Consider the following 12,709-nt stretch of genomic DNA (forward strand, 5'->3'; position numbering starts at 1 on the left):
ACAGTGTAGGCAGGTCAGTTGGTAAATCACGTGGGTGCTTTCACATGTGGCTCTGCCTTTGATTGTGTACACCTTACGGGTTACAGGAGTGGAGTAGGTGGTGGTGGGAGTGTGCATAGGACAGGTTTTACACCGGGGGCGGTTACAAGGGTAGGAGGCAGAGGGTAGGGACGGTGGCTTGGGGATTTCATAGGGATGAACCAAGAGGTTATGAAGGTTAGGTGGACGGCGGAAAGACACTCTTGGTGGAATGGGGAGGATTTCATGAAGGAAGGATCTCATTTCAGGGCAGGATTTGAGGAAGTCGTATCCCTGCTGGAGGGCCACATTCAGAGTCTGATCCAGTCCCGGAAAGTATCCTGTCACAAGTGGGGCACTTTTGTGGTTCTTCTGTGGGAAGTTCTGGGTTTGAGGGGATGAGGAAGTGGCTCTGGTTATTTGCTTCTGTACCAAGTCGGGAGGGTGGTTGCAGGATGCGAAAGCTGTTTTCAGGTTGTTGGTGTAATGTCCTACACTCTTAGTCTCTGCTGGAAATATCACTTTGCCACGAAGAAAAATAATTCTGATCCCATTCCTAATGATCCAACTCCTCAAGACTCTATCCAAACTGAACCCTGCCTGGAGCACTTTCGTCCTCCATCACAGCGGGACCCAGCTCCTCTTCCTCAAAATCACCCTCTCCAAACCTTCCAGGAATTTCTCACTTCCAGCCTTGCCTCTCAATCTTTCTTGAAAAACCTTAATTCTACTCCCAACATCACCACAGCCGAAGCCCAGGCTATCAGTGATCTGAAAGCTGACCGATCCATCATCATTCTTCCGGCTGACAAGGGTTCCCCGATGGTGGTACTTGATCGTCGGGAGTATGTGGCTGAGGTACTGCGTCAGCTTTCAGACAACTCTACATACAAAGTTTGCCAAGGTAATCCCATTCCTGATGTCCAAGAAATCCTCAGAACCTTAGGCCCCCTACAAAACCTTTCACCTGACTCCATCAAACTCCTGACTCCACCGACACCTCGCACTCCTACCTTCTACCTACTTCCTAAAATTCACAAACCCAAACATCCCGGCCGCCCCATTGTAGCTGGTTACCAAGCCCCCACAGAACGTTTCTCTGCCTACGTAGATCACATTCAACCCATTACATGCAGTCTCCCATCCTTCATCAAAGACACCAACCACTTTCTCGAACGCCTGGAATCCGTACCCAGTCTGTTACCCCCGGAAACCATCCTTGTAACCATTGATGCGACTTCCCTATACACAAATATCCCGCACGTCCAGGGCCTCGCTGCAATGGAGCACTTCTTTTCACGCCAATCACCTGCCACCCTACCTAAAACCTCTTTCCTCATCACCTTAGCCAACTTTATCCTGACCCACAACTTCTTCACTTTTGAAGGCCAGACATACCAACAATTAAAGGGAACCGCCATGAGTACCAGAATGGCCACCTCATATGCCAACCTATTTATGGGTCGCTTAGAGGAAGCCTTCTTGGTTACCCAAGCCTGCCAACCCAAAGTTTGGTACAGATTTATTGATGACATCTTCATGATCTGGACTCACAGTGAAGAACAACTCCAGAATTTCCTCTCCAACCTCAACTCCTTTGGTTCCATCAGATTCACCTGCTCCTACTCCTAATCATATGCCACTTTCCTTGACGTTTACCTCCATCTGTCCAATGGCCAGCTTCACACATCCGTCCACATCAAACCCACCAACAAGCAACAGTACCTCCATTATGACAGCTGCCACCCATTCCATATCAAACGGTCCCTTCCCTACAGCCTAGGCCTTCGTGGCAAACGAATCTGCTCCAGTCCTGAATCCCTGAACCATTACACCAACAACCTGAAAACAGCTTTCACATCCTGCAACCACCCTCCCGACTTGGTACAGAAGCAAATAACCAGAGCCACTTCCTCATCCCCTCAAACCCAGAACTTCCCACAGAAGAACCACAAAAGTGCCCCACTTGTGACAGGATACTTTCTGGGACTGGATCAGACTCTGAATGTGGCCCTCCAGCAGGGATACGACTTCCTCAAATCCTGCCCTGAAATGAGTTCCATCCTTCATGAAATCCTCCCCACTCCACCAAGAGTGTCTTTCCGCCGTCCACCTAACCTTAGTAACCTCTTGGTTCATCACTATGAAATCCCCAAACCACCTTCCCTACCCTCTGGCGCCTACCCTTGTAACCGCCCCCGGTGTAAAACCTGTCCTATGCACACTCCCACCACCACCACCACCTACTACAGTCCTGTAACCCGGAAGGTGTACACGATCAAAGGCAGAGCCACGTGTGAAAGCACCCACGTGATTTACCAACTGACCTGCCTACACTGTGACACTTTCTATGTGGGAATGACCAGCAACAAACTGTCCATTCGCATGAATGGACACAGGCAGACAGTGTTTGTTGGTAATGAGGATCACCCTGTGGCTGAACATGCCTTGGTACACGGCCAGCACATCTTGGCACAGTGTTAAACCGTCCGTGTTATCTGGATACTTCCCACCAACACCAACCTATCCGAACTCCGGAGTTGGGAACTTGCACTTCAATATATCCTCTCTTCTCGTTATCCACCAGGCCTCAATCTCCGCTAATTTCAAGTTGCCGCCACTCATACCTCACCTGTCATTCAACATCATCTTTGCCTCTGCACTTCTGTGTGTGTGTGTGTGTGTTCCTCCTGAGGTAAGTCTTTCCGCTCCCGGGATTGGAATGACTCCTTACCCTCTCCCTTAAAACCCACATCCTTTCGTCTTTCCCTCTCCTTCCCTCTTTCCTGAAGAAGCAACCGTTGGTTGCGAAAGCTAGAAATTGTGTGTGTGTGTGTGTGTGTTATTTTATTGTGCCTGTCTACCGGCGCTTTCCCGCTTGGTAAGTCTTGCAATCTTTTTGAGGAACAGGACTTCCACAACCGACCATAGATGCCACTGAACACAAAATTCTTGTGTCAGCTGTGGCTTAACATGTCCAGGGCACAGTGAGTTTGCTTTCCCCTCCACATAGGCTCCGAGACACTGCATGGAATGCTCCAGAGTGTTCCTCCTCCCAGGGGTACTGTTAGAAAAGCCTTCATAAAATTTCCTGTGTTACTAGTGAGACATCTTTTCGGAGGTGGTATGTAGTCTCAATACATTGTTCATATACTGGCACTATCTTTCCAGCTGCTCAAATGTGTTGCTGCATAGACAAGCGTCAAAACTAAGTGCATTTGTGACAGGTACTCTGGTATAATGGTGATTATGTGCTTGGGAATTCAGAGAATCTATAGGAGATATTCCTCTGTATTCTGTGACTGCTGTATTAAATTTAGCCCTGAGGTTTTCAGTTCTTTTCCATTACATACTTCCCTTAGGATCCATTGTTGCTGCTACTCTATATGACTTATTGATCCACTGTGCTCCACAAATGTGAAACAGTCCCCTGGGTAATGTGAGTAATGTTATCTCTGACCTTGTTCAGTGCTGTTATTGGTATCAGGCCTCTCATTACCTAGTCTGTCTGATCTGCAATTCTCTCTTGTAATGCTTTCCAAGAAGGATACAGGCTACTAAAGTGCACATGCAGCTCTGCTTTGTAGCCGAGATTAGTGTCGAGTTTAGTAATAAAGAAATACTGGTGCTTCATGAATACTGCACTTCCAGCTTTTCCAGCCTTTGTGAGTGCTGTCCAAGCTGTGGTTGACTGGAGCCATCAAAAACACATTTAGCTGGTGGCAATATGAGCTAACGGTGATGGGTTCTCTTCCAGTGTGACAGTAGCCAATTCCGCCGACCTAGTGGCTAGCCAACTGAAACCCTCCCCACCACCGAAAGCTCATATATTGTCATCTCCTGTAGCAGCTCCAAAGATATGCTGGCAATTCTGAGAACACACCTTTTTCCAAGGCTTGTTAGTGTTTCACAAACTCTTCTTCTACTACTACTACTACTACTACTACTACTACTACTACAACATCAAGAAACATCAGAAATGTGTTATCAACGCAATATTACTGTAGTGATGTGTCGCCTAAGTTTCATTATTTTCTGCATCCTTCCATTTGTTATCTATTATTTTTACTTGTTGACACTTCTCCATTTGTCAGCAGTTGATGAGTTAAGCAGTTAACATTGCAACAACAGACCCGACACTTTTACAGCGGTGCTATAAATTTTGATACTTGCATAAACAACACCAATTTTGAGTTTATCTTTTATGGTCATCAGTATAAAATGACAGTATCAACATTGTTGAATTTCAATGCAAACTGTTTATTCAGTTCTTTTTATTGCAGTATGTTTCAAATTACTGCAAATGGCAGTAATCCAAAGATGGTTTTCTTATTATTAAGACAACCTGACACTTCAGCTTGATGTCTGGGTACACCAAGTGTTCTCTGACTACCCAGATGTTGTGCACAGGAAATTTTCATTTTCTTTCTGCAAGCAGCTTTGTAGAACTTATCATAAAGGTAGCTCTTCTTACAAGATGTGCACATCCCTAGATTTTTTTACAGTATGTTACAGTGCTGTTTATATTACAACATTTCTGGGCTATTATTTATTTTTTCCATGCTGTGACGGTACTAATACCTGTAGTGATCCAAGGTGTCTTTAATGTCTTGCCGTTATTAATTTTGTTATCTTTTTACTGATTTCAAAAATGGTAGCTGCTGGCTTACATCCCTCCCATGACTCCTACCTACCAGTAGAGCTCTCCTTTTCCTGTTGCGACTTTCACCAATCTTATTGGAAGTTTCTTAGCAGTGTTATGCTGCATCCTGTATTTCTCTACATCTGTACTCTTTGGGAATAGTAATGAATAAAACTGTTTAATTTATGACGTATTTTTAACTATACCATGAGGTATAAGTTGGTAAAAATGCATGCCAATAAATCAAGAGAAACAATTATACATGGTAACTATATTTGTTTACCAGTAGTATACGTCTTTACCAGTGTCACTTTAAGGATCAACAAAATTTAATCCAATTAGGCAGAAGTGTTATTTTTGAATTTATAATGAAATAGAGAAAGCTTTTGACAACGTCAACTGGAATACTCTCTTTCAAATTCTGAGGGTGGCAGGGGTAAAATACAGGGAGTGAAAGGCTATTTACAATTTGTACAGAAACCAGATGGCAGTTATAAGAGTTGAGGGGCACAAAAGGGAAGCAGTGGTTGGGAAAGGAGTGAGACAGGACTGTAGCATATCCCAGATGTTATTCAATCTGTATATTGAGCAAGCAGTAAAGGAAACGAGAGAAAAATTTGGAGTAGTGATTAAAATCCATGGAGAAGAAATAAAATTTAGAGGTTCGCTGATGATATCGTAATTCTGTCAGAGACAGCAAAGGACTTGGAAGAGCAGTTGAATGGAATGGACAGTGTCTTGAAAGGAGGATATAAGATGAACATCAACAAAAGCAAAACGAGGATAATTGAATGTAGTCGAATTAAGTCGGGTGATGCTGAGGGAATTAGATTAAGAAATGACACACTTAAAGCAGTAAAGGAGTTTTGCTATTTGGAGAGCAAAATAACTGATGATGGTCGAAGTAGAGAGGATATAAAATGTAGACTAGCAATGGCAAGGAAAGCGTTTCTGAAGAAGAGAAATTTGTTAACATAGAGATTTGTCAGGAAGTCGTTTCTGAAAGTATTTGTATGGAAGTGAAACACGGGTGATAAATAGTTTGGACAAGAAGAGAATAGAAGCTCTCGAAATGTGGTGCTACAGAAGAATGCTGACGATTAGATGGGTAGATCACATAACTAATGAGGAGGTATTGAATAGAATTGGGGAGAAGAGGAGTTTGTGGCACAACGTGACGAGAAGAAGGGATCGGTTGGTAGGACATGTTCTGAGGCATCAAGGGGTCATAAATTTAGCATTGGAGGGCAGCGTGGAGGGTAAAAATCGTAAAGGGAGACCAAGAGATGAATACACGAAGCAGATTATGAAGGATGTAGATTGCAGTAGTTACTCAGAGATAAAGAAGCTTGCACAGGATAGAGTACCATGGAGAGCTGCATCAAACCAGTCTCTGGACTGAAGACAACAACAACAACAACAACAACAACAACAACAACAATGTAATAATAGTTGAGGAAAAATGTGGCACACAGAATTACTTACGTTTTTGGATGTGGAAATATAATCCAAAATAGAATTGATTGACTTCTCACTGTGATTCCTAGTGACTGCACTCTTTATGTATGTTAGAAGTTGTTTGTATCGTGACATCATTTCCTTGTAGTTTCCCTGTAATGTACATAAATGAAAGAAAATATCAATTTAATTAATATGTAAAACAATTACTGCAACATGCATACTTGATTACGTGGATTATTTTAGTAATTATAATAGCAACACTTTACTCTGTTATGTCTTAACAGCCAACCTTTACACCAGCAAAAGCATTCTTAAAATTTTTAGCAGATAATCCACATATGCTGCTTTTAAATATGTTGTATACTGTCTATGGTTTTCGTAGTGTATATCAATGGTTTTCGTAGTGTATATCAGTCTTGGGGAAGGCAAAATTTTGTGAAATTTTGATCTTCCATTTTAATAACAACAATGAAGACTACAAATACAGGGTGATTCAGGAAGATAGGCAAATATTTTAATATGTTATTCTACAAGTAAAACTAAAGAAAGAAATTCATATAAACATAGATCCACAAATGATTAGTTACAGAGTTATGGCTAATAAAAGATTTTGCCAGAAATGTAGCAACTTTGCTAACACAAAGCCATCACAAAACTGTACAAGGTTAAAGTAAAGCAGGCTTTCCATTTATTTTGTTGTCATCGGTCTGGTGAATTGAATAAAACATGTCTGAGACATGTATCTGCAGTAGTTTTCCAGAACATCCAGAGAAGCAAAGATTATTATACAATTCAATTTGTTTACTTTCCATTAAGAATGTACAAACGTTTATATTATTGCTGGCAGCGTCAACCCGATGACTATAGACAGGACTAGTAAGAAAGGCACCTTTGGCTAAACAGATACCACAATGGTGGGCCAGGTCCTAGAGCAGCAGTGTGGATCCATAATCCAGAAAGGACAGAATTAATGCCCGATAAAGGCAGAGAAGAGTCTAACGATTCGCACCTCAAGAGGTGTGGGCATGGAAGTGAAGGGTATAGAGTTTACATAGATAGCAAATCTTCTGAAGGCAACCAAGTTACCTTGTTGTCAAAAAGAAGACTCAAGAAAAGGAACTGGGGGATCACAGTCAGGCACTGGGCATCTGTGTAGAGCTCTGGTCAGGACTGATCATAATACAACAACAAATGCATCACCCATGATTTAATAGGGGGCATACAATTTAAAACTATGTGAGTGTGTCCACACACAAGTGTACCAGATGATACCTGGAGCTGTTGTTACACAGAGGCCACCAAGTGGGAACCAGCCCAGATAAAGCAATCATCCACATACAGAGCAGGGGTGATCAGTGGCTCTGAAAGGACAAGAGAACATCAATAGCAATGAGCAAAAGGACACTTAATATCGAGCCCTGTGGAACACTATTCTCCTGGGTCTGTGGAGAGCAATGAACATTGGCAACCCAAACTCAGAATGACCAGTGGAACAGGAACTGGTGAATACAATTGGGAGGGGGCTCCAAAGACCTCATTCACTGAGTGTAAGTAAGATGTTATAGTACCAAGCTGTGTCATAGGCCTTATGAAGAGCGAAGAAAACTGTGATAAGACGGCGGTGCTGAGAAAAGGCCTACTGAACTGCGTTTTCCAATTAAAGCAGATGATTATCAGAGACCATCCCTCCCTAAAGCCATACTGCTAAGGAGGTAAAATAGCCCAAGATTCGAGGACCCAACTAAGCTGACAAGCCACCATCCATTCAAATTACTTTCAGGGGTGATTGGTTACACTGATAAGCCGGTAACTATAAAGGGATGACAGATTCTTAGCAGGCTTAAGGACAGGAACCACAACCTGACTCTCTAATGAGAGGATCAGATGACTTGGAGCCAAATACAATTAAACACTGGAGGAAATATTGCTACTGTGGAGGACTCAGGTATTTAAGAAATTGGTTACATATAGAATTAGGGCAAAGGGCTGAATCATGGGAAGATGAGAGCGACAGAAGAAGTTCCCATCCAGAAGATGTTTCCTACTGAACTCCACCTGACAAGGGATACAACTTAAGAGGGAAGTTTCAGCCCATTATTTCCAGAGGAGGAAGGCAGCTGGATAGGAGACTGATGCCAATACTGTTGCAAGATGGATCACAGCATGTTCTGCGAGAACCGCTGGATCCCTACAACGGCCACCCAGAAGGGCAAGGCCTGTGATGGAAACTGCCATTGGCAATCTTTGACGGTGCGGACTGTAACCCACACCAGTGATGAGAGGACAGAAGAACCCACAGAAGATTCAAAATGTTTCCAACACATCCACTTGCTCTGTTTGATTAAGTAACAGGTTTTGACAATAAGACATTTAAAGGTAATAAGATTGGCAGAGGACAAATGCTGTTTACGGCATTGCAAGGCCCGACAACGATTGCAGATGGTGCTGACAGTAAGTGTGCTCCATTACAGGACCAACTGGCAAAGAAAGGAGCCAGTCAAGTAAGGGACAACAATGCTGGCAACGTTAATAATAGAACTGACCTCATCAATGAAACCTGATGAAAAGGGGGTAAACACAACTTGGAGGATATATAGAAGCTAATCAGTGCAATGGCAAGCCCAGTGGAGCAATCTGACCAACAAAAGTGGGAAGGGAATGAAAGAATCAACGAGAGCTCATAATTAGCACAGTGGTCATCATGTGGTCACCAGTTTACTGAAAGGAGAAGAGAAGGAAAAGTGGGTGAAAGATCTATGACAAAGGAAGTGCCATAAGTGACACTGAAATTGCTAGGGGAACCATCATTAAGAAGGTTGTAGTCTGCAAGAAACTGGTTTACGAGGGAACCCCAATTAGATGAGAAGCACTGCTTCATAAGGAGTGATGGGCATTAAAATCCCAAGTATGAAGAAGGGAGGGGGTAGTTGCTGAAGCTGGGAAGTCTGTATAGCAGACATAGGTGGCCTGTTAGGAGGGGGATAGAGATTGCAAACCATGACTGCAGTGTCAAGTGGACCCAAATGACAACTGCTACCAATCTGGTATGAAGGGGGTGGAGAGGGGGGGGGGGGGGGAGGGGGAGGAAAGGGCTGAAGGGGTTGCAATACCTCAGGGCATCATGTGCACCACACACAAACTCATGAAAGAGCCATAAGCCCCTTCAGCGGGGGGCATACAATGTATCATGGTGATGAAGAGCAGGTCAAGATGAACAATCTGGTGCAATACATTTGTGGTTTACCAAGCCAGGAAACTATCACAAACTGGCATACAAAAAACGACGTAAGTTACAATGCATGTAAGCCACAGGAGATTTTCAATAGTCTCTCTTTGTGCAAACTTTGTCTTAGAGAAAAAATGAGGACTTTTTTTAAATTTAATGTACTTTAATTTTGAAATGGGATACGTTTTCACTAGAGGCCAAATTCTTTATGAGTTATTCCAGAAAAATGCACAAACATCACCTTCAAATGTTACCCCATCCCATGCTCACCCCTCCAACCCCAACTGGAAAGGATGTTTAGTATGTTGTTCATGGCACTCCCTCCTAGGACTGTACAAAATTTTGTGCCTACGCAAATTATTTCCAACATTTGACCTTTTTTGTCATCAATGACTGGGCTGTTATGCCATCGGCTTAGTTGGCTGTTACGTTAACACCATTAATTTTACTTTCTCATGAGGACAAGGAAATACAACAAAACTTGTAAACATTGTGCAAAAACTAAGTAAATTTACAATTTGATCCAAAATCACCCTTAAAAGCACTGTAGTTTCATGGGAAGATGCCCAGACAAACAATACAATTTAATTGTTCATTTTGTACTGTTAAAAGTCACTAGCTACATAAATGTCAATTTTACAATTTGTAACTATGAGTAAGCCAGTGGCTTAACAACTGTCTAGTCAATGAAAATCAAAAGAAGGTCGAATATGGGAAAATTAGTGTAGTCACAAATTTTTGTACAGTGCTACGAGAGAGTACCACAAACAACATACTAAAAATCCTGACCAGTGGTGGCTGATTAGATGGTTTGAGGGGGAGGGGAGGTGCTTTGAAGGTCACCTTTCTTTCCATTTTTCTTTAATAACTTTAAAATGACAGTCTCTGGTGAAAACTTATAGCAACACAAAATTAGACTACATTAAATTTCCTACAGTAAAAGTCCTATTCATTTTTTCTCTAGGATCAATAGTTTGCATGACGAGAGCAAGAGAACAGTGAAAAGTTTGTGCATGCCAGTTGTGATAGTTTCCAGAAGTGTCCTGTATCAACTCATTCGTCTTAACTTCCTCTACACCATTGTGATGTGTTCTAAACCACTAGCATTTACCACTGCATTTATAGTTGCCTGGTCTATACTAAGGAAAATATTATTTAGTTTAACCATAGGAACCCAGTGCTCAGCTTCACAAGAAAAGCAAATACAATTTACATGTCAACACTAGACTACCAAATATCTACCACCATTATGAACATCTTTGCATCGACATCTATACTCTGCAAATCACTGAAGTGATGGCAGAGCAGAGGGTACATTCCACTGTAAACACCCCCCCCCCCCCTTTCCATTCGTGTACGGAGCACAGGAGATAAGACTGCTTAAATACATCTGTGCATGCTGTAATTAATCTTATGCTCACTGTCTCTACAGGAGTGATACGTAGGGGGTTTGTAGTACAGGGTGAGTGAGACTTTGCTCCCTAGTTTTAGATGCCCGTAAGTTTTGTGATTGTTGATATTTATTAATGAATGTAGTTGTGTTTTGTTACAAGATCCCTGAGAAAATTTTGACCATCCATAGCATCTACTTATGGTGAATGACGAGGTGGCAGGAAAGTTAACTTTACAAGAGTTCACCCAGGTTGCTTTGTGGTTTGATGTGTGGTGATCTAGCCCTTGTTCAGTGATGGTGACAGGTGTTCCTGGCCCTCACACCACACTTGATGCTGAAACTATTAGGAATCACACCAAGCTATTGACAGCTGGCTCAGTTGTTGATAAACCACAAAGATGATGACATTCGGTGTGACCTCCAGAAAATGTAGGGGCAGTGAAGGACATTTTCACACTAGGTCCTGGTAAATCAACACTCCAGTCAGCTCAAGGGAATGGAATCAACATGCACACAGTGTAAGTTCTACATCTACATCGATACTCCAAAGCCACTGTACGGTGCATGGCGGAGGGCACACTGTACCTCTACAAGTCATTTCCTTTCCTGTTCCACTCACAAATAGAGTGAGGGGAAAAAACTTCTGTATGCCTCCATATGAGCCCTAATTTCTCGTACCTTATCTTTATGGTCCTTACACACAGTGCATGTTTGTGGCAGTAGAATCATTCAGCTGTCAGCTTCAAATGCTGATTCTCTAAATTTTCTCAGCGGTGTTTCTTGAAAAGAATTTCGTCATCCCTCCAAAGATTCCAATTTGAGTTGCTGAAGTATCTCTATAACACTTACGTGTTATTCCATGCTACCGGTAACAAATATAGCAGCCCACTCCGAACTGGTTCGATGTCTTCCTTCAATCCAACCTGGTACAGATCCCAAACACTCTAGCAGTACTCAAGAATCTGTCGCACCAGCATTCTATATACAGTCTCCTTCACAGGTTTACTACTCTTTCCTAAAATTCTCCCAATAAATCAAATCTGACCAAATGCTTTCCCTACCACAGTTCCCAAATGCTTGTTTCATTTTTTATCACTTTGCAACATTACACCCAGATATTTAAATACTTGACTGTGTCAAGCAGGACACGAGTAATAACGTATCTGTATATTACAGGTATGATTTTCCTACTCATCTGCATTAACTTACATTTTTCCACATTTAGGGCTAGCTACTATTCATCACACCAACTGAAGATTTTGCCTAAGTCATCTTGTATCTTCCTACAGTCACTCAACTTCGACACCTTACCATACACCACGGTACCATCGGCAAACAACAACAGATTGCTGCCCACCCTGTTGGCCAAATCATTTACGGATACAGAGAACAACAACAGTTGTATCACACTTCCCTGGGGCACTCCTGATGATAGCCTTGTCTCTGATGAACACTCGCCGTCAAGGACAACATACTGGGTTCTATTATTTAAGAAGTCTTCAATCCACTTGAGTATGTGTAAACTTATTCCATACGCACATACCTGCAATGGGCACTGTCTAAAATGCTTTCCGGAAATCTAGAAGTATGTAATCTGTGTGTTGCCCTTCATCCATCATTCTCAGAATGTTGTGTTAAAGAAGGACATGCTCTGGAGACCTCGTTATATTTAGAAGTTATCATTGAAGGACTGTGACAGGCAGATGGTATACGGGGAAATTATGTTGTCATGGCATGACAAATTATTTGTTCAAGCACATTATTTGGAACAATAAGGTGGTGTTTCACATTGGGGCCCTCATCAATCCACACAACTACCATTATTGGGAAGAAACAAATCCAGGAATAGCAATTGAAAAATCACAGAGTTGACCAAAATTGACACTCTGGTGCAGTGCACCATGGATTGTCTCACTGGCCCATTCATACTGTGAGACACCATGAACCAGTATCACCAGGTGCTGAATGA

General features: G+C 42.4%; 1 protein-coding gene across 1 annotated transcript in view; it reads right to left on the reverse strand.

Moving 5' to 3' along the window:
* The window catches only part of LOC126272175 (COP9 signalosome complex subunit 2), a 97,039-nt gene that overhangs the window by 67,387 nt on the left and 16,943 nt on the right, over nt 1–12,709 (reverse strand). Inside the window, exon 3 of the mRNA XM_049974825.1 lies at nt 6,146–6,271. Coding sequence (XP_049830782.1) covers nt 6,146–6,271 — 126 coding nt within the window. The remainder of the gene's footprint in view (nt 1–6,145; nt 6,272–12,709) is intronic.

This window comes from Schistocerca gregaria, chromosome 5 (assembly GCF_023897955.1).
Source record: "Schistocerca gregaria isolate iqSchGreg1 chromosome 5, iqSchGreg1.2, whole genome shotgun sequence".
Classification (NCBI taxonomy): domain Eukaryota; kingdom Metazoa; phylum Arthropoda; class Insecta; order Orthoptera; family Acrididae; genus Schistocerca; species Schistocerca gregaria.